Genomic DNA, 20720 nt, shown 5'->3' on the forward strand with positions numbered 1-20720 from the left:
CAAAAGGTGGAATTTGGGCCATATGGGTTCTTAGGGAACAAGAGGACTCGGAATCACTTCTCTGACCTCATACGACTTCGTGTTACGCACCCACTGCACCTGCCTGGCTTGAGAATCAGTGCAGGGATTTGTGTTTTCCCTCTCTCTTTGCGTCTGGAGCATTGGATGCTCCTCAGGAGTGGAAATGGTGGTCAGGCAAGGGCAGAGAATGCCAGCCTTCCTTGACAGCCACTGGACCAACCTGGAAATCAGCCTGAACCCTTGGAGCAGAGGGGAATTCCCATGGTTTCAGGAGATCCATTAAATAGAGATGATGGTCTCCTGCTGTCAGGTCCCGTTTCTGACCCCGGTTCCTTACTGGGAGTTGACTCCATGATCCTCATGGATCCCTTCCAACTCTACATTCTCCGTAACCCAGCCCAACAAAACAGGAGGATTCTCCCCAAAAAACACGTTGGGTTCTGTCACATTAGTGAGGTGACTCATCCCGATCAAGGATCCATCAGGAATCGGAGCTGGCACGAGGTTGGGAGCTGGAAGTGTGGGCAGGGCACGGATCCATCCCATCTCCTGCCCCTGGAGCTGCAGCACCGGCCAGCCCAGAGGCCCTCAAATGAGTCATTTGTGTCCTGTCCCCACAGCTGGCGATGATTTTAGGGTTAGATATGAGGAAGGAATTATTTGGGATGAGGGTGGGGAGGCCCTGGCACAGGTTGCTCAGAGAAGCTGTGGCTGCCCCTGGATCCCTGGAAGTATCCAAGGCCAAGTTGGACAGGGCTTGGAGCAGCCTGGGATAGCGGAAGGTGTCGGGGTTGGAACTGGAAGAACTTTAAGGTCCCTTCCAACCCAACCATTCCATGATTCTGTGACTTTATCCCTGATCCAGATCTTGTCTGGTTTCTTACACTGCCTCAGCTGTCGCCATCTTTCTGCAAGGCTGTGTCGAAATGACTCTGGAGGTTGATCTGCCTGGAAAAGCTGTTCTTTCCCTGTTTCCATTTTCCAGCTGGCTTGGCTCCCGGCTCTATGTTTCCCTGGAGCTGCCCAGGGTGTCCCTGGAATGCCAGGGGTGGGGGCTGCTGGAGCTGTCCCTGGCTTAGGCAGGGAGAGAGGGAGAGTCAGGAACAACCTGGGCTGCCGTGGTCCTGCCATGTCTCTGACCTCTTTCCCACCCCTGTGGTGGATCCAGCATCCCCTGGAGTGTGAGCAGGTCCATTTTGGTGGGGTTTGTCGTGTTGAAGGGAGAGTTTAACACACACCAGGGGTGGGAAATGTTGCAAAATGTCCAAGTGGGTTGGGAATGCAGGCAGGCTGGGAGAGCTGGAGGTGTCCAGCTGGGAGAAGAGAAGGCTCCAGTTTGACCTTGGAGCCCCTTCCAGAGCCTAAAGGGACTCCAGGAGAGCTGGAGAGGGCTGGAGGGACAAGACCCAGGGAATGGCTTCCCACTGGGAGAGGGCAGGGAGAGATGGGAGATTGGGAAGGAATTCCTGGTTAGGAGGGTGTTGAGGGGCTGGGCTGGATTTATAAGAGAAGTTGTGGCTGCCCCTGGATCCCTGGGAGTGTCCAAGGTCAGGTTGGATGGGTCTCGGAGCAACCTGGGATAGTGGGAGATGTCAGAGTTGGAGCTGGATGAGCTTTAAGGTCCCTTCCCACCCAAACCATTCCATGATTCCGGACAACTAGTGAAGCACTTCAGCAGCAACTGGTGAGACCACACAGCAACCATTAACTCACCTTAACAAACCTGTGTGGGTTTTTATTCCTGTGAGAATCCCATGCTGGAGAGAGGGATCAAGCCGTGGATATCAAGTGTTCCAAGGTCTAATCCAACCTGAGCCCCGGCCCGCGGATCCCGTTGCAGCGAGGCCGTGTCATCACTTAACTCAATTTAATGCTTGCTTGGTTCGGGGGGGGGGGGGGGCTTTGGAGTTTATTTTTTTTTTTCCCTTTGCAAGTGATTTTATTTTAATTGTCATCACTGGAAATTTAATCTGCGGAAAGAAACCCGACACGCGAGCCGGAGCCGCTCCGTTGGCGGCACAAAACGGAATAAAGCAGGAATAAAGCAGGAGCTGCACTTCATCCTGCCGTTTCCCTGGGCCTGTTGAGAACATCATTGCAGAATAAATCTGTTTTTCTTCATTGCTATTCAAATGATGTGGCCCAGACACATTGATTAATCTCTAAGTGTGGCCCTGCTGAGATGGGAGATAAGTACCCTCATTCCTATTGTTCTAATTCCGAGCACAGTCTGTTACAATAAATGCTGCAATATCTATTGAATTCCTGCTGAAAGGTACGAGCAAGGCACAGATTTGACTCTCTCGGTGTTGCCATGTGGATTAATTTTTATTTTTTTTCTCCCTTAGTTTTTTTTTTTTTTTTTTTTTCAAACCCAGAACACGCTCCTCTCGTTTCCAAACCCGCCACGAGCTGATAAACGTTCCCAACCCAGGAATTCTTCAAACGCACTTAAAATTACCTTTTGCAAAACCCCTCTGGAAATCAGTTTTGTTTGAAGCTTGGAGAAATGTGGTTTCTTTCGCCCTGACTCCCGTTTTTTTTTGTTCCCATTCCTGCAGGAGTTCTTCGAGAATCCCGCTTTTCGCCCCGACGGGATGAAGCTCTACCCGACCCTGGTGATCCGTGGCACTGGCCTGTACGAGCTCTGGAAAACTGGGAGATACAAGAGCTACCCCCCCAGCACTCTGGTGGATCTGGTGGCCCGAATCCTGGCCCTTGTCCCCCCCTGGACTCGCGTGTACCGTGTCCAGAGGTAATTTTCCATGCCTACGGATTTGCTGCGCTCGGAGGGATCCGGACTTTTGCAGCGAGATCTGACTCAGCCTTTCATTATTTCTCAGCCTCAATCATTAATTCACTAAAGATCTTTAAAACTGCTTCAGGTTTTTGTTTTTGTTTTTTTTTTCTTTAAAACCTATTGAGGCTGGGAGAGGCCGAGGAGGATGAGGAGCTCTTTAGGTGGAACTCCATGTCCAGAAATTTCTGGAGGCTCCACTTCCTCCGGCAGCGAGACAAGAGCCTGGGATGCAGCCCTTTAATGATCGTGAGGGATAATTGCCTCTTGGCTGAGGGGGAACATTCCTCTCTTTGTGGCAGGAGCTGTGAGCTGTGTCATTTTTCTGGCTGTGGAGACTTCCTCTCTCTCCCCGTGGGCGTTGCAGGGTTTTCGGGAACGTTCCGTGGTGGCGCCATTATTCCCAGCACCCACCTCCCGGAATTATGGATAATCATTCCATTAGCAGCGTGGGGTCTTCCCTGGGTTATTTTGCTTCTGTTATCTCCTAAATCTGCCTGATAATAGAAAGGGAGGTTGTAAACACTTCCCTATTTTTGCATGCACAGACAATACTCCGTTGGCTCCCGGCTCCGTGAGTTGGAATCGGTTCCAATCCCGTGCTCTCCAAGAGGAGAGTGAGGAATGAGACCTCACCTGCCTGGGTTTCTCCAGAAGAATTTGCTTTTGTGCCTGATTGGAAGGGTGACAAAGTGGGGATAAGCAGAGAAACGTGTCAGAGAAGGAGGTGGCCAAAGGGAAGAAACACTGGGAAGCTCTGACCAAGAAATTCTGGATTCAGGAATAAGATTCTAAAATGCCCGTTTAAACACTAACCTTGCTCAAAATTTTATGTGTTTACAGTGGCACAGAAAAGAATAAGGCATTGAGGAAACCTTGGAGGGCTGGGAAGCATCCCTGGAAGGGGGAGGATCTGCTGGTGGCAAAGCTGGAGTGGGAGATGGGATGAGATGCAGGTCAGGGAAGTTTGGCATCAAACTCCAGGTGGTTTTGTTGTAAATTCTGGGACCACCATAACAGAGGAGGAAAAGTTCTTAATGTCTTGGTCTGGAATAGGATGAACCACCGGGGAATGCAACCGTGAAAAGCATTTTTTTCAGGATAACTCCTTGTAGAGATGGAGGTATCGATGCAGCGGCCGGAGCAGGCTTTGGGAATGTCTTGTGTGGAATAAGCTCCATCTTCAGGAGAATGAACTGTGGGAATATGTGCAGGGCAGCATGAGTCTTTTTTTGGAAGGATAGATGTGGACATAAATGACCTCTGAGAGAAGGAAAATCGTGGAATCACAGGATGGTTCAGGTTGGAATGGACCTTAAAACTCATCCCATTCCAACCCCCTGCCACGGGCAGGGAACATTTTAAGAAATAACCTTTTAAGGAATTACCATTTAAAGGAATTAACTTTTAAGAAAGAGGTACAATGATTTGGGCAGAGAACAAGAAAACTAGGAGTAGCCTGCGTGAAACAAGGCAGGAATGTGGGAATTTTTGGTCAGGACAGAGATTCCGAGGAGTAGCTCGTTCCTGGTGCCGTCACCGCGGCATCACATCTAAATCCAGCAGGTTTATTCCTCAAGGATGGTAGCCTAGCAGGTCTTTTCCTGAGGAATTCAGGCATAGAAAAGGCTTTGTTTGTTGTGCTGTCACCCTGAGCCCCCCCTTCCAGCTGTCAGTTGGGATGTTCTGGTGCGGTTTTCCCGCTTCCCGGCTCGCGGCAGTTGGAACATGTCCGTGGTGATTATGGATTTTTACACCTCCAGAGCGGAGCCCAGGAGTTATTACTTGGATCTGAATTGCTTCCAGGGCCGTTGTGTGACTCAGGAACAGGATAATGAACAAAACCAAGGTTTCTGAAAACATCCACGGGCTGTTCCCAACAATGGGAGCGACTTTTCCCTCGTTCTCCGCTGCATCCCAGGCCCTTTCCATCTCCATGAGTCCACTTTCCTTCACAGCTTCCCTTTCCAGGCTCTCTTTCCACGGTGCTTTCAGATTCAGCTCGTGCCCAGAGAGCAGGTTATCCCGACTGGAAAGCTGGAGAGGGAATGGAATAAAAGGGTATGGAATGACAAGGACAAGGGAACGGAATGACAAGGACAAGGGGGAACGGCTTTAAGCTGAGAGTAGGTTTAGATGAGATATTAGGATTAGATATTGGGAAGGAATTCTTGGCTGTGAGGGTGGAGAGGGGCCAGAATGGAATCCCCAGAGAAGCTGTGGCTGCCCCTGGATCCCTGGAAGTGTCCAAGGCCAGGCTGGATAGGGCTTGGAGCAACTTGGGATAGTGAGAGGTGTCCCTGCCCATGGCAGGGGTTGGAACTGGATGGTGTTTAAGGTCCCTTCCCACCCAAAACCTGCTGGGATGTGATGATTCCATGAAGCTGGGATGGCTCCAGGCTGGGGTTCTCAGTTTCCCATCAGACAAATCCTGTGGGATGCAGCTCCAAGGGATTCAAGGAAAACCCTGAGCTCCAGGGAGAGCTTGGAACCCCTTCCAGAGCCTAAAGGGGCTCCAGGAGAGCTGGAGAGGGACTGGGGACAAGGGCTGGAGGGACAGGACCCAGGGAATGGTTTCCCAGTGCCAGAGGGCAGGGAGAGATGGGAGATTGGGAAGGGATTCCTGGCTAGGAGGGTGGTGAGGCCCTGGCACAGGTTGCCCAGAGAAGTTGTGGCTGCCCCTGGATCCCTGGAAGTGTCCAAGGTTGGACGGGGCTTGGAGCAACCTGGGATAGTGAGAGGTGTCCCAGCCCATGGATTTATGAGCTTTAAGGTCTTTTCCAGCCCTTTTTTTTATTCCCAACAGTAAAGAAAAGCTCCTTTCCTTGCCCCCCCTTGCCGATGTCTCGGATTTGCAGAGGCTGGAGTAGCACAAGGATCAGGCCTTTGGGACCCTTGGAGACCTTGATCTTTGATAAGATAAAAAAGTAGGAATTGCTAAAAAATAGGAAAAAATTGCCCCAAATAGGAATTGCCAACCATAGGAATTGTTAATGGTGTGAAAGCAATTCCACAGGGAACTGGATGGATCCATTAACACATTGGTGTCGGGTATCTGATCCAATTAAGCTAATTCCATCCACAATTCCCTGATTGGGGGAATCAGGGAATGATTCTGTCCTTTAAGCTGCTGAGTCTTGCATGGATAAAGGAAAAGGGGGAATGCTCACCAGGGAATGTTTGAGCCCAGTTTGCTGAGTATGTTCCATGTTTGTGTCGTCCTGATTTCCCTGTGGAAGATCCGAGGGTTTTGGATAACACAGGTGGAGTGGGATGTGCCAGCAATCCCCCTGGTTCCTTCCCAGCCTGCTCTGGGTGCATAAATCCTGCTTTTCCTGAGGGGTGGTGTCCTGCTTTCATCCTCTCCAGCGGGACAAACTGCCCTGGGAGGCAGCACAGAGGCCAAACCCGGCCTTGCCTTCAAATTCCATCGGGGCTTTCCCTTGGAAAACCGAAGGAAGGAGTCCTGCCATTTCCAGACTCCCGATTTACATTCCCATAAGAAGGGCCTGGACTCTCTGGCCACTCCAAATCATTTGCTGAACAGAACTTTTTGGCTTTTAAGCAGCTAAAATCCCAACATAGAGAAGTTATGATCCCGATGAATTTTCCCTGGTGGACGTTCAGCTCCCAAACCGCAGAACTGGTTCCAAATTACTGGTTTTCCAGCAGCAGATTCCACGAAGAACATCTGACCTGGACTCCTAAAAAAAGGTGGAGCCTCAGCTGAATGATCCCTTTTTTTTTTTTTTCCCCAGATTCCCAAGAACTGAGAACAAAATCACGATTTTTATACTTTTAATTTTTTAATCCCTAAAGCCAACTTTTATATTAATTTTTTTTTTTACCTAAATAAAATCTGGACCTTTTCCCCTCCGTTTTCCTCCTGCTCTTAGTTGCGTTTTGCCTGTTTTCTTCAACCGAGGGCTCGAAACCGAGGGAATTCTGAGGAATTCCGGGATCTGCTGTTTGGGATCTCTGCTTAGGTGGCTTTGTGGTGCCTTCCCTGCCCGTGGAATTGTTTAAAGGGTTCACTTTTCTTTTTCCACGCAGGGATATCCCGATGCCACTGGTGAGCTCCGGGGTGGAGCACGGCAACCTGAGGGAACTCGCCTTGGCCAGGATGAAGGATCTTGGGACACAGGTAAAAAAAATCCTGGGAAGGGGCTTTGAAAAAAAAACCCAACAACTTAATGACTAAGAAAGCACTTTAATGATCCTTCTGGGATCATTAAAAAGCTGGGTTTGCTTGGGTGACTTTTAGTTTTGTTTGGGTGATTTTTAGTTCAGCACTTTCACCCCCATCCCTGGTAACTAGTTTGTGATATTCCATTTTTTTTTTTGGAGCCCTAAATCGAAGAGAGGAGGCAGGAAAGGTTCCTTTGTGATCGATGCCAGTTGGAAACTCTCCTTCCTTTTCTCTTTTCCCACACACTCGCTCGCTGGAACAATTGGAAGGAAGGCTCTCAGTGGAATCTTGCAGGAGAGGTTTCAGCACAAACAAAAGGAGTCTTGATATTCCTGATATTTCTGATAAAAACGAGGGGGAGGGGGAGGGGAAGGAATTGGATTTGTGTTTGCAGCCAGGAAGGATGGATTCCCAGCCTTTTCCCAGTGTTCCTCCTGCTCTGCCCTGCCCCTACCCTCCCTTTAAACCCCCCTCCCAAAAACCCAAAGCCCCTCCTGGAAAGTTATGCCCTTTTTCTTTTGGGATGTCCAACTTCCTGAACAAAACATGGCACAAACCCCATGTTTCCTGAGAATATTCCACCCACTGAGGGTGCCCAGAGAAGCTGTGGCTGCCCCTGGATCCCTGGAAGTGTCCAAGGCCAGGTTGGAGCAACCTGGGATAGTGGGAGGTGTCCCTACCCGTGGCAGGGGGTGGAAGGAGCTGCTCTTTGCTGTCCCTTCCCACCCGAACCATTCCACAATTTTGTGATTCACTTCCAAAGGGCTTTGATTGCTTTGGTGCCCTGGGCAGGGGCACATCCCCACCACAACTTTTCCATGAATCTCTGTGAGGATTTAGCTCTCTCTCTTCCCAGCTCCCCTTTCCTTAAAGAGCTTTTAAGGCACCGCTGCATCCAGCAATTGTAAATTCCCCGGTTGCTGCCCGTATCCCTGGATTCCCACATCAATCTGTGCCTCTGACCCGTGTTTTTTGGGATTTAACAGGGATAATCCTCCAAGCTACATCTAACTCCTTGCTGCCTGCGCCATCCCGCTTGGATCTCGCAGTCAGGAAAGGCGAGGGAAGAAACTCCAGGCTCTTTTCCTCCCAGCTGGGCTTTCCATCCCGCTTAATCCCTCTCCTTAAGCTGCTGCCCTGGACTTTTCTCCTTCAATCATTCCTCCCAGCCTCTCTCTCCAGGATTTGGCAGAGAGCTCTGCCATCCGCGAGGAGCTTCCATCCCTCCCGCCGCCGTTCCACTTGAAATCCCGGCAGGGGAGGGAAGCCTCTGGAATTGAGCTCTCCAGGGCTCCTGGTGGAACCTCCTCCCCAACTTTGCCGCTAAACCCGGCCGGGACCAGCTGGAAAAGCTGGGAGAGCCGATCCATGGCACCGAGGGGCTCAGCTGGAGCCCTAAAGGGCTTGGAAGTGTGGCTTTGAGAGGAGCCACACTCTGGAAATGTCTCTGCTGGGCAAATGATTATGGGCTTTAATTTAGTGAGGCAGAAACTCGGCAGCTGCCGGGAGCAGGATCCGAACAATCTGCTGCAGCACAGCTCGGAATGTGAGGGAACTGCTGTGCTCTCCATGGGTCAGAGGAGAAAGCTATAAATAGGCTTTGCCCTCCTGCCTCCCAGGCTGGAGAAAGAGAGGAAAAGGCCTTGTAGGAATCTCGTGTCTCGTAGGGGGCTTGGAGGAATCTCATGTATTTGCCGGCTCGATGGCGAAGATCAGGCAGTTCACCAGCTCTGAAATCCATCTTCAGGGAATGTTTGAGGGATGGGGATCAGCTTTGTGTCTGTGGTTGTTGAGGATCTTTGTTGGAGGGACCAGGTGCTGGACTTTGGGATTGCCAGACACCGAGTGCGGGTGGAGATGTGCAGTTGGGACGCGGAATTTCAAAGGAAAATCCCAAAATACACACTCACTCCTCAGGTCTGGGGTTCTAAACAAAGTGTGGATGTTCCTCCCCTTTTTTCTGGGCTGTTTGTGCAGCTGGAAATTGGAAAGCAGGGAAGAGTTCGCCTCCTGCTGGGGCAGGTCACTGGTGGTTCCCCAGGGCTCAGTGCTGGGAATGGTCCCGTTTGATCTTCATGGATGATCTGGGATCGAGGCACCCTGAGGCAGAGATGGCAGCAAGTTGGGTGGGATGTGGATCTGATGGAGATCAAGATCATCTGCAGAGGGATCTGGACAGGTTGGATCCATGGGATTGAGGGGCCAAGGCCAAGAGAGTGAGGGGCAACAAGACCACGTGCCAGGAATTGCTCGTGGGGGCACCACAACCCTGTGGAATGTTCCAGGCCGGGGGAAGAGTGGCTGGAAAGATGGGAAAGGCCCTGGAGGTGCTGGACACAAGCCCAGGTGGGCAAGGGGGTCAAGGGCTGTCCCAACCCTGGTGTGGCAGCAGGAGCAGGGAAGGGATTGTCCCCCTGTGCTGGCACTGCTGGGGCACCTCCAGGGCTGGGGACAGCCCTGGGACACTCCCAACAAGGGAGACATTGAGGGGCTGGAGCATGTCCAGGGAAGGGAATGGAGCAGGGAAGGGGCTGGAGCAGCAGGAGTTGCTGAGGGAGCTGGGGAGGCTCAGCCTGGAAAAAAGAGGGATCAAGGGGCACCTTCTGCCTCTGCAACTCCTTGATGGATCCAGGGAAGGGTCGGGCTCTGCTCCCAGGGAACAAGGGACAGGAACAGCTGTGCCAGGGGAGGAGGTTTAGGTTGGATATTGGGAATGATCCCTTCATGGGAAGGGTTGTCCAGCCCTGGCACAGCTGCCCAGAGCAGGGGTGGATGCCACATCCCTGGAGGGGTTTAAAATCCCTGTGGATGTGATCCTTAGGGACATGGCTCAGGGGTGGTGGCCTTGGCTGTGCTGGGGAACAGTTGCACTCAATGACCTCAGAGGGCTTTTCCAACCTTAACAATTCCATGATTCCATGCTGTAGAATCCCGATACAACACTGAGCCCTGGGTTTATCACACCCCACTCCAAAACCCAGACACAACCCCCCCATTTTTCCTATTATTTAGTGAGATCTTGGCTTTATACCGATAATGGAGTTTAAAAGCCCTCGGAGACAGGGCACAAGGCAGAGCTGAGTTTGTTCCCACTGCTCTGAATTTCTGTGTGAATTGGATTTTCACACATTCCTTCCCTGTCTTAAATGTCTGGCTTTTGGAATTACAGGGGCAGGTGGGTGTTGGTGCTGTTGGAGCAATTTTAACCCACTGGTGGAGGTTATTAATGGCTCTAAAGTGACAGAGGGCACGGTTAAACAGGATACTGGGGAGAAATTCTTCCTTGTGAGGGTGGTGAGGCCCTGGGATGCAATTCCCAGAGAAGCTGTGGCTGCCCCATCCCTGGAAGTGTCCAAGGTGAAGCTGGGTGGATCTCTGAGCAACCTGGGCTGGTGGAACTCAGCACTGGGCTTACCAATAAACCCACAAAAACCTGGATGAACCCTCTCCCACAGCAGGAATTCCCACGCTGTCCCAACTCTTTACTAACGGGACCAAGTGCCGAAGTCCTCAAATTTTATTGGTTTTGCTGAAAACCACAAAATCTGTGCGAGTTATAACCCATCTTTCAGCACTTGAGCCTCTTCTCCTCCCCTGTCTCACTTCTGAGGGAGGGGAGATTCCTTTCCAGGACTCATCCCAAGCCTTGGCAGCGCTCCGTGGCTGCTGGGTCATGTTTGCACTCAGATATTCGGGAAGAGCCCCTGGAGCAGCTCCCATTTAAAAACAAGGAGAGGTTTGCTGGGATTCAAACTCTCTCTATTTGAGGCCTCTCTGCCGCGTGGATTTTGCCGGCATTCCACCTTCCCAGTGCAGGGCAACAACGGATGATTCCAAAGCCGTTTTTCCCCTCTCCTGTTGTTCCATGGATGTTTCCTCTCCCTGCTGGTTGGGAATCCAAGGGTGCTTTTCCTCTTGAGCCCCAATGGCCACTCAGCAAATCGATTTTTGCCGGCGGGTCTTTCCGTTGAGCGCCGAGCCCTCTCTCCCAGCTGGATTAGGGCCGGAGCAGGGATGGATCAGTGATCCCTTTTATCTGGAAGGCTCCCCCCAAGTTGAAATCCATCCCTGCAACTGTTTCAGTGGAGTTTTGGACCCAACATTGCTCGGAAATCTCTTGTGTCCGGAGCTTCCTGACCGTCTCCTCTGTGATTCCCTTTTCCCAGTGCCGCGACGTGAGGACGAGAGAGGTCGGAATTCAGGAAATCCACCACAAAGTGAGACCTTATCAGGTAAGATTTGTCTTTTTTTTTTTTGGCCCTTTTTTTTTTTTTTTACCTTTTTTTTTATTTAAGTCAGAGCTTGTTTTCAGCCACAGTTTATCTTCTGGCACTGGGAGCCATTTGTTGCACGTCCAATCCCGTGGTTTTGCCTTTGTAGCTGGATCCAGTTTTCCATGTATTTCTGCGTGTCTCGTTCCTTTCTTTTTGGATTTCTTGTTTGAGCACATGTGGAAATTTATGGACCACCGTGTTCAACAAATGCATCTGCAGCTACTGGTTTATTTGGGTGTTTGGTATAACAAAAGATCTGCTTTTTTCCCTTTGCTCCCTTCCCTAAATTCGGCTTTAAAAAAAAAAAAACAATAACACCACGTGTTCATTGTGAACAGGAATAAAAATGTTTAGCAGGATGAGTTTATAGCCTTTTTTTGGGGTGGATCTGCATGTTTTTATAGGCAAACAGTGCATGTGTAAATACATTTATGCACATGTATACTTATATTTATTTATATGAGTATACTCAGTTAGCATTGAACAGATATGTTGTGGTTTTCCTTCCTAAAATCCTTAAATAGTCCACAAAAAGATGCTTGGGAAAGGAAAACGTTCACTGCATCCAGTTTAGGAACTCATGGCATCCTTGAATGCTTTGGGTTTGGAAGGGACCTTGAAAGATCATCTAATAAAAACTAAAGAGCATCTAATTGCTTCCAGCTCACTGTAGTCCCAAGGAGGGATCAATCCTTCCACAAAGGGATCGGGAATTCCATGGCATCCAAGGAAATGAGCCTTTTAGGAGCACACAGGCCCAGATTTTACTTTCCATGTGTGCTGTGGGTAATAAATCATGCCCTGGAAATATTCTCCTCCTGTTCCTTTGCTGCCATTAAGGAGGGACTGGAAGGATTCTGGAGTTTGTCCATCAGATGTTGCCTTCACTTCCAAACAGGAATTCTTTGTGCCAGGCAGGAGCTGGGTCAGGATGGCACTTCCTGGTCAGGATGGGCACGGACACACTTCCTAAATATGAGCCACTAAATTGGGATTAGGATGTGACTCCCATCAGAGATCTTCTCCCCGGTGCTTTGGAGAATCCCTGGATTTCTTTAGGCTTGGAGGAGACCCTGAATTTGGCACCGGGAGTTGGGCAGAGGGAATACTCTCCTAGTCTGGTGCCGAAAGACCTTCTCCCAGGGATTCTGGGGAGCCACATCCTGCTTCCCTCCGTGACTTCAGGGGGAGTGCCACCCACCCCACCTGTGACACACAGAAAGGGACCAGAATCCCAGATAAATGACCCCGTTCCTACCCGATTCCTGCAGGAATGGGGGCTGCCCAGACCCCTTTGCCTCTGCGCTGCCCCTTCATCTGCGGTCACCTCACGGAGCCTCTCCACCCCCCCCCCCAGCTGTCTGTTGGCAGCTCCTCTAACCTGATTTGAATTGTAAATTCTGATTTTTGGGAGGGGAGGAGAGCAGTTAGCAAATAGCTTATCACAGGGTTTTCAAAGCAAAATCCCCTTTGTTAGGCTCCGTCTGGCTGAGTGGCAGGAGGGTGTCATTATGCAGTCGGAGCGGAATTTATCATGACAAGCCAGGGAGAGGAATATTCCGGGGGATGGCACCGTTCTTTCCTTGTGCCTCAGACTGATGACAAGGTGTACGATGTTTGTCTTGGCTCCTCGAGTAAACACGTCCCCCCTGTCACATCTCAAAAGAAATTAATCCCTCGCTCCAATTAATCACGGCTCCTTTTCCGGGCGGGATCGATGGGGGCCGTGCGTGTATTTTTATAATACATAACTCTACTTATAATTTATTTATCGTTGCTAAGTCTGGGGCTTTGAAAAAAGCCAATTTGAAGTAGTTTTTTTGGTGGTTTGTTTGTTTTGTTTTTTTTTCACTGCTTATTTACAGAGCTGCCTTTTCAAATAGGAGCAGGGAGGGGGGGAAGGAAGGAAGGAAAGTGTTTTCTTGCTCCCACAGTGGTTGAGGCTGCTGTGGAATAAAGCCTTAAAAATGCTCAGGTGGATTGTTGGAGTAAAGAGACGTTGGAGTGACAGGTTTTTGAGGGGCAATGACAGCTCTGTTAAGGATATGAAGCTCCATTAGTGTTCAGGCAGAAAGTGTGAGGCTTTGGAGCTGCTGTTCCTGAAAAACTGGGAGGGGGGGTGGTGTTGTACCAAGATAAGGATGATACAGAGCCTGGGAAGGAATAAAGCAGATTTTTTAAGCTGGGAGGAGCTGGTTTAGGCTGAGCCTAACCTGCCCCTGCGTTTTGCCTTTGTTTGTCAAAAGAAGTTTAAAATAAATGTGCAAAGCATTTAATGGGGTTTTAGAGGGAAGTGCTGAGGGATGTTTTAGGGACAAGGGATGTTTTTAGTGGACACTCCCACTGTTCTGGGAGTGTCCAATGCCAGGTTGGATTCCCTTGGAGGAAGCAACCTGGAAGAGTGGAAAGTGTCAGGGTTGGAACTGGATGGGCTTTAAGGTCCCTTCCCACCCAAACCATTGTGGGGTTCCATGACTGGCATTGGGAACTGCAACGTGGGTGTGCCCCGACCAGGAGGTGATTTGGGATGGCTTTTGCCATATTGGTACCATTATCCCAGAAGGAAAAAGGCTCTGTGCACCTCGTGAGTCCCTGAAAAACCCTCTGAGGGAGGTTGTGTATCCCAGGAACCCTCTGTGCCCAGGGAAGTGGGAATAACAAACCCCTCGAGCAGCTCAGCTTGGCTGTTAAAGTGTTTGTGTTGTCATAAAAATGCCACAATAAAAAGGCTCCTGCTGAAGGTTCCTATTTGTCCTGGTCCATCTCTATCTACAAGTGGATTTTTGGAGGGGAGGTGGGCAAAATGTGGAATCTGGTCATAGAATCTTGGAATCCCAGGATGGTTTGGGTGAGAAGAAAGCTTAGAGCTCATCCAGTTCCAACTCCGACACCTCCCGCTATCCCAGGTTGCTCCAGTGTGACCTTGGACACTTCCAGGGGTCCAGGGGCAGCCACAGCTTCTCTGGGAATTCTGTTCCAGTCCCTCACCACCCTCCCAGGGAAGTCCCTGCTGGAGGACAAGCAATTGGAGCCGTATTTTCTATTTGTTTCATGTTGTCTTTGGGAGAATCCAGGGGTTTTCCAGTCTGAAACTCAGTGTTTAATAACATTTCAAGCCAAACCAGCTCTTACCCTGTGATCTCACTTCAGCATTTTGAAGCTGAGATGAGCTTTGGTGCAGTTAGGACAGGGTTTAATTGTTTAATTTTAAGCTGTGCTCAGCCAGGCTTGGACGTGGAGCAGAGCGGGCGACACATTCCCAGACGGAATTCTCCGTAAACAAATCTTTAATTCATGGATTTGGGGGCAACAGAGGAGGTGCAGAAAAAATGCCCTTAGTCTTTGCAGTGAGACTGGGAAGAATCATAATTGTCCAGGTTGGGAAAGATCTCCAGGATCATGGAGTCCAACTGTTGCCCCCGCACTGTCAAGGCCACCCCTGAGCCATGTCCCCAAGGGCCACATCCACAGGGATTTGAAATCCCTCCAGGGATGGGGACTCAACAGCCTCCCTGGGCAGCCACTTCCAATGCCTGACCACCTTTTCCATGAAGGAATTCTTCCTGATGTCCAACCAGACCCTCCCCTGGCACAGTTGGAGACCGTTTCCTCTTCTCCTGTCCCTTGTTCCCTGGGAGCAGAGCCCGACCCTTCCCTGGATCCATCAGGGAGTTGCAGAGCCAGAAGGTCCTCCCTGATCCCTCTTTTCTCCGGGATGAGCCCCCCCAGCTCCCTCAGCTGCTCCCCAGCTCTGTTCCCTTCCCTGGACACGCTCCAGCCCCTCCATGTCTCTCCTGTCTGAGGGGCCCGGAGCTGCCCCCAGCAAACCCTCTGACTGTTCCCCACTTGGAAAACATCAGGAAGCCCAGAATCCTGATTCCTTTCAGATCAAAAGCAACTTGAGAAGTTCATTTTCTTCTCCCCTTCACTTCCTCTAACAGTTCCTCTTCATCACCCAACCCCACCCCTGGTGTTTGGCGTGTTCTCCACCATCCGCCAACTCTCACTTCGCTTCTCCCTTCCACCCCTTGGGATCTTCCAGGGCGGCTTTTGTCTGGGTTGTTCCCAAAAAAATGGGGTTTGAGGCAGCTCTCAGGGCGCTGGTCTGGCTGGTTTTGGGGTCTAAAGGGGTGAAAACCCCACTTGTGCTTCTTGTGGAGAGACCTGGACCTGTAAGTGTGGGGTTAGTGAAGGTTGTGAGGCCAAACCACTCCTTCTGCACCAGCAAGTTTGGGGCTGGAGCTGCGTCTCCATGAGAGCAATTCCCTTGGGAAGAGGGAAGAGCTGCTGCTCCCACTGATTCTGTGGCGATTGTGGAACTCGAGCCGCTCCAGAATTTAGAGATTTTTGGTTTCTGCTTTATAAGATGAGTGAGATCACACCTTGTGTCCTTGTGAGACCCCACCTGGGGCACTGCCTCCAGCTCTGGGATCCCAAAATCAGAAGGATGTGGAGTTGCTGGAGCGAGTCCAGAGGAGGCCACAGAGATGCTCCCAGGGCTGGAGCCCCTCTGCTCTGGAGCCAGGATGGGAGAGCTGAGGGGGTTCAGCTGGAGAAGAGAAGGATCCAGGGACACCTTGGAGCCCCTTTTGGAACCTAAAGGGGCTCCAGGAGAGCTGGAGGGACTTGGGACAAGGCATGGAGGGACAGGACACAGGGAATGGCTTCCCACTGCCAGAGGACAGGGAGAGATGGGAGATTGGGAAGGAATTCCTGGCTGGGAGGGTGGGGAGGGGCTGGGCTGGAATTCCCAGAGAAGCTGTTGCTGCCCCTGGATCCCTGGGAGTATCCAAGGCCAGGTTGGAGCCACCTGGGATAGCGGGAGGTAGGAGTGGGATGAGATGATCTTTAAAGTCCCCTCCAACCCAAACCATTCCATGATTCGGTGTCACAGGTCACCACGTGGGCTCCCAATCCTTCTTGGAATCCTGTGGGCAGGGATAGGAGCCCAGAGGTGTCCCTTGGACCAACCCTTTCCATGGCAGAGCCTCATGTTTCCCTCAGCTGTGCCTGCAGGACCTGCAGCTCTCACCCAGCGCTGCCCAAATCCATCTGGAATTAAACTGGCCTTTTAGAAGCCACTCCATGTTTGCTCCAGATCCCAACAGTTTATGGAGCCGTGAAATTCCCTTCGGTCCATCCAGGGCGTCGCTCCAGGATTATTAAAGAAATTTTTTCCTTTTTTTTCCCCTCTTTGTCTCCCTCCCCTCTCCTTCCCCCCTGCCCAGATTGAGCTGATCCGAAGGGATTACGTGGCGAACGGGGGCTGGGAGACCTTCCTGTCCTACGAAGACCCGGAGCAGGATATTCTGGTCGGGCTCCTGCGCCTTCGGAAGTGCTCCGAGGAATCCTTCCGGCCGGAGCTGAAGGGAGGCGTCTCCATCGTCCGGGAATTGCACGTCTATGGGAGCGTGGTCCCCGTCAGCAGCCGGGATCCCTCCAAATTCCAGCACCAGGTACTACAAACCCTCCCTGTTTTCCCTCCCCTCTCCTCATATAACCTGATTTAACGTCCAATTTGCTCATTTGACATCCATCGTGCCTTTGGATTCCCTTCTCCCAGTTAATCCTTGTCCAGCAGCTGGATTTCACTCCTGGAATCTGAACTGATTACGGACAGAGGGAAAGTGAGATTTTTATTTGGTCCTTCCCCAGTTTTCTTTCCAAGGAACGTTTACTGAATGGATTCTTCCCACCCAAACACAAGGAATCCAGTTTTCTGCTTGAAGTACCCGGAGAAGCTGCGGACTCCCCATCCCTGGAAGTGTCCCAGGACAGGCTGGATGAGGCTTGGAGCAACCTGGGATAGTGGGAGGTGTCCCTGCCTGTGGAACCAGATGAGCTTTAAGGTCCCTTCCAACCCAAACCATTCCATGATTCCATGATTTAGTGACACTCACCAATCTCTTCGTTGGCTCAGGTTTTTTTTCTTCGGAGAACATGTCGTGTATCCCTTAAAACGCGGGAATAAAGGGACTGGGAAGCTGCTTCTTGTTCCTTGCAGTGACTTGTAGGAAAATATCACATTACCCTGCTGCTGCCTGGGACGTGTCGGGGCTTGTGGGGAGCGAAAACCTGAATTAAATTGAGGTTCTGAACCCTTTAGGCTGAGCTTTCCAAAACAATCCCGGTTGCCTGGAGCGCTCAGGGGGCCGATGTTTTAAATTAACTTCCTTGGAAAGGATTAATCTTTGCCTGGGGAGGTGCACTAAGACGTGGTTTTAGCCAGAGGAAACATCAAGGGGGGGGAAAAATATAAGGAAAAGTGGATGTTTCCGCCGTGAAATCATTAAAAGCTGTCATCCTAAATATTGGATGGGAAAAATCAGGAAGGAAAATAAAGGGAATCGACTGAAAGCGGCCAAGCACGAACATGGAAACGGCTGGAAGTCGGAATTCCACGGTGGAATTTCGTGTTCCTCGGGTCACTCGAGGGTTGTTCCTTGGCCAGGGGGCAGTTTCTGATTAGAAGGACATTTTGGGACGAAGATTCCTGTGCATTCCTTAAAAAGGCCTCCGAGCGTTGAGCGGTTTTGTTTTTTGTTTTGGTTTTTAATTAAAAAAATTAAAATTAAAGAATTTTTTAAAAAAATTAAAATTTAAATCATGGTGGCTTCAGTGCCCTGGAAACCAGATGAAGGAAGATCCCGCTGTAATTCCTGCATCCTGGTGTTTAGGAGGGGAGGAACAAAAATCTCACTGTAATTCCTGCATCCTGGTGTTTAGGAGGGAATGAATCCCATCAATTATTCCCAGATATAACGGACAACAGAGGGGTTAAATAGAGGGGAAGGGTTTTTCCCTGTGATTCCAGGAGCGGGAGATTTCCCCGTGTAAATGCAGGCATGGAGCTGGTGCAGGGTGTTAACGTGTTTTCCTGCTTTTCCTTTGGATTTGGCATCTCCTGTGGCACGAGCTGAGAGCAGGAGAGCAGCACGGAGTTGAGCTCAGCCCAGACCTGTGAGGGAACGTCGTGAGAATTCATCCTGGAATGAGCAGGGAGGCAGTTCCTGACTCCTGGGGGGGTTGGAAATCAAGATAACGAGGTGCTGAGGGAACTTGTGGATCATGGAATGGTTTGGGTTGGAAGGGACAGCAAAGCTCATCCCATTCCACCCCCTGCCATGGGCAGGGACACCATCTGCTATCCCAGGTTGCTCCAGCCCAGCCTTGGACACTCCCAGGGATCCAGAGGCAGCTACAGCTTCTCTGGGAATTCCAGGCCAGCCTCTCCCCACCCTCCCAGCCAAGAATTCCTTCCCAATAGCCCCTCTATTCCTGCCCTCTGGCAATGGGAAGACATTCCCTGTGTCCTGTCCCTCCAGCCCTTGTCCCAAATCCCTCTCCTGCTGTCCTGGAGCCCTTTTAGGCTCTAGAAGGGGCTCCAAGGTCTCCCTGGATCCTTCTCTTCTCCAGGCTGGACACCCCCAGCTCTCCCAGCCTGGATCCAGAGCCTGACATTGGATCCAGCCTCTTCCAGTTCCTCTCTGAGGAGGATTTCAGGGAACAAGGGAGTTCACTTGGAATCTCATGACTCAGGGAAGAGCCTCCCTTCCCCTTTGCTCCCATTTACATCCCCAGATTCCATAAAAATCCCTCTGACTGCATTCTGAGTGTCCTTTACTGTAAAATCCCAGGATTGGAAGGGACCTTAAAGCTCATCGCATTCCACCCCCTGCCATGGGCAGGGACACCTCCCGCTATCCCAGGTGGCTCCAACCCGGCCTTGGACACTCCCAGGGATCCAGGGGCAGCCACAGCTTCTCTGGGAATTCCAGACCAGCCTCTCCCCACCCTCCCAGCCAGGAACCCCTTCCCAATCTCCCATCTCTCCCTGCCCTCTGGGAAACTGCAGTTTCCAACTGCAGGATGATTTGCCATCAGTGGATTTAACTCCATCCCATTCCTGCCGTGGACAATCCGACCCCGGAGCTCCCCGTGAATAATTTCACCATCAGAAAAAAAAAAATCCCTGGATATCCAGCAATATTCCCGATCCCAGGATCATTCCTGTGCCAGAAGAGATGAATTTTTTAGAACTGAGCTGGTGCTTGTTCTGACCTTGCTTATTCTCTCCGTTTTTACAGAACTTTTTAGCTTCTCTCCCTGTCATTTCTCCCTTTACAGGGATTTGGGATGTTGCTGATGGAGGAGGCGGAGAGAATTGCCAAGGAGGAGCACGGGTCATGGAAAATTGCTGTGATTTCAGGTACCTTTATCCCTTTTTTTTATCTATATATATTTATATATAATCTCTACCTTAATCTGAAAATAAACCCTCTGCAGCCACTGCAGTGTGAGGGAGAAAATAAGGATCAGCTGTTCCTTCGTCATGGAGTCAAATTCCGCTGTGGGTTTATCCAGACAACCCTGTTGTGGGGAGAGGATGCTCCCCAAGGATCCATCCCAAGGGCTGAAGGATGAGGATTTCTGTGACCACGGGGGTTTCCCTCCCTCAGATCCTGTTCCTGACCTCGGCTTGTTCTCCCAGAGAGCTGCTTTCCAGAGGGAAATTTAAGAGCCTGGAGATGCCAGAGGAGCTTTCAGGATATTTAGGCATTATCCTGGAGGAGGGAGCTCAGGAAGGAAGAGCTGCAGTGTGCAGCAGGAGCAGGGAACGGATTGTGGCAGCAGGAGCAGGGAAGGGATTGTGCCCCTGTGAGGCCACCCCTGGAGTGCTGTGTCCAGCTCTGGGCCCTCAGCTCAGGAAGGACATGGAGGGGCTGGAGCAGGTGCAGAGAAGAGCAACGAGTCTGGGAAGGGTCTGGAGCACAATTCCCATGAGGAGAGGCTGAGGGAGCTGTGGGGGCTCAGCCTGGAGAGGAGGAGGCTCAGGGGAGACCTCATCCCTCTGCACAACTCCCTGCCAGGAGGAGGGAGCTGGGTGGGATCGGGCTCTGCTCCCAGGAACCAGCAGTAGGACAAGAGGGCTCGGCCTCCAGCTGTGCCAGGGCAGGGGCAGGTTGGATATCAGGAAGGAATTTTTTCCATGGAGAGGGATCAGCCCTTGGAATGGGCTGCCCAGGGAGGGGGTGGAGTCACTTCCCTGGAGGTGTTTAAGGACAGACTGGATGTGGCATCAGTTCCATGGGCTGGGAACCACGGTGGGGTTGGATCCAGGGTTGGACTCGATGATCTCGGAGCTCTTTTCCAGTCCGGCTGACTCTGGGATTCCATGATTCTGTGATCTCCCAGCCTGGTGGTGCTGCTGGATCACGGGTGGAAGGAAGCTCTGCTTCTCCTGCCTTCGCCTTCTGCAGGCGGGGGAGAGAAAAAAGGAGGTTGGGGACTTATGGAGGGTAAATCAGATGCATCCCAGGGTGTTAAATTCACCTGGAATGAGGAATGTTCAGGGGGGGAGAGGCTGAGCTGGCACATAAATCAAAGGGGCACATTTGATGGGACCTAAGTAGCCTCATTTCCTCCTGTAAACAGCCCT

At 51.0% G+C, this 20720-nt stretch overlaps 1 protein-coding gene across 1 annotated transcript; it reads left to right on the plus strand.

Annotated features, from left to right (window-relative positions):
• Nucleotides 1–2574: 2574 nt before the first annotated feature.
• On the plus strand, nucleotides 2575–19720 carry LOC113940259 (elongator complex protein 3-like). Its single transcript, XM_027631370.1, has 5 exons — nucleotides 2575–2776; nucleotides 6872–6962; nucleotides 11174–11239; nucleotides 16510–16737; nucleotides 19409–19720. Exons 1-5 carry the CDS (start codon nucleotides 2619–2621, stop codon nucleotides 19703–19705), a joined length of 840 nt encoding a protein of 279 aa, XP_027487171.1. The 5' UTR covers nucleotides 2575–2618; the 3' UTR covers nucleotides 19706–19720.
• Nucleotides 19721–20720: the final 1000 nt, after the last annotated feature.

The sequence above is a fragment of the Corapipo altera genome, unplaced genomic scaffold, assembly GCF_003945725.1.
Source record: "Corapipo altera isolate COAL_440 unplaced genomic scaffold, ASM394572v1 61078, whole genome shotgun sequence".
NCBI classification, from domain to species: Eukaryota; Metazoa; Chordata; class Aves; order Passeriformes; family Pipridae; genus Corapipo; species Corapipo altera.

Coding starts and splice junctions, on each gene's coding strand:
- LOC113940259 (XM_027631370.1), top strand. CDS start 2,619: ATGAAGCTCTACCCGACCCTGGTGATCCGTGGCACTGGCCTGTACGAG. Junction 11,240..16,509: donor ACAAAGTGAGACCTTATCAG/GTAAGATTTGTC, acceptor CCCCCTGCCCAG/ATTGAGCTGATCCGAAGGGA. Junction 16,738..19,408: donor CCTCCAAATTCCAGCACCAG/GTACTACAAACC, acceptor CTCCCTTTACAG/GGATTTGGGATGTTGCTGAT.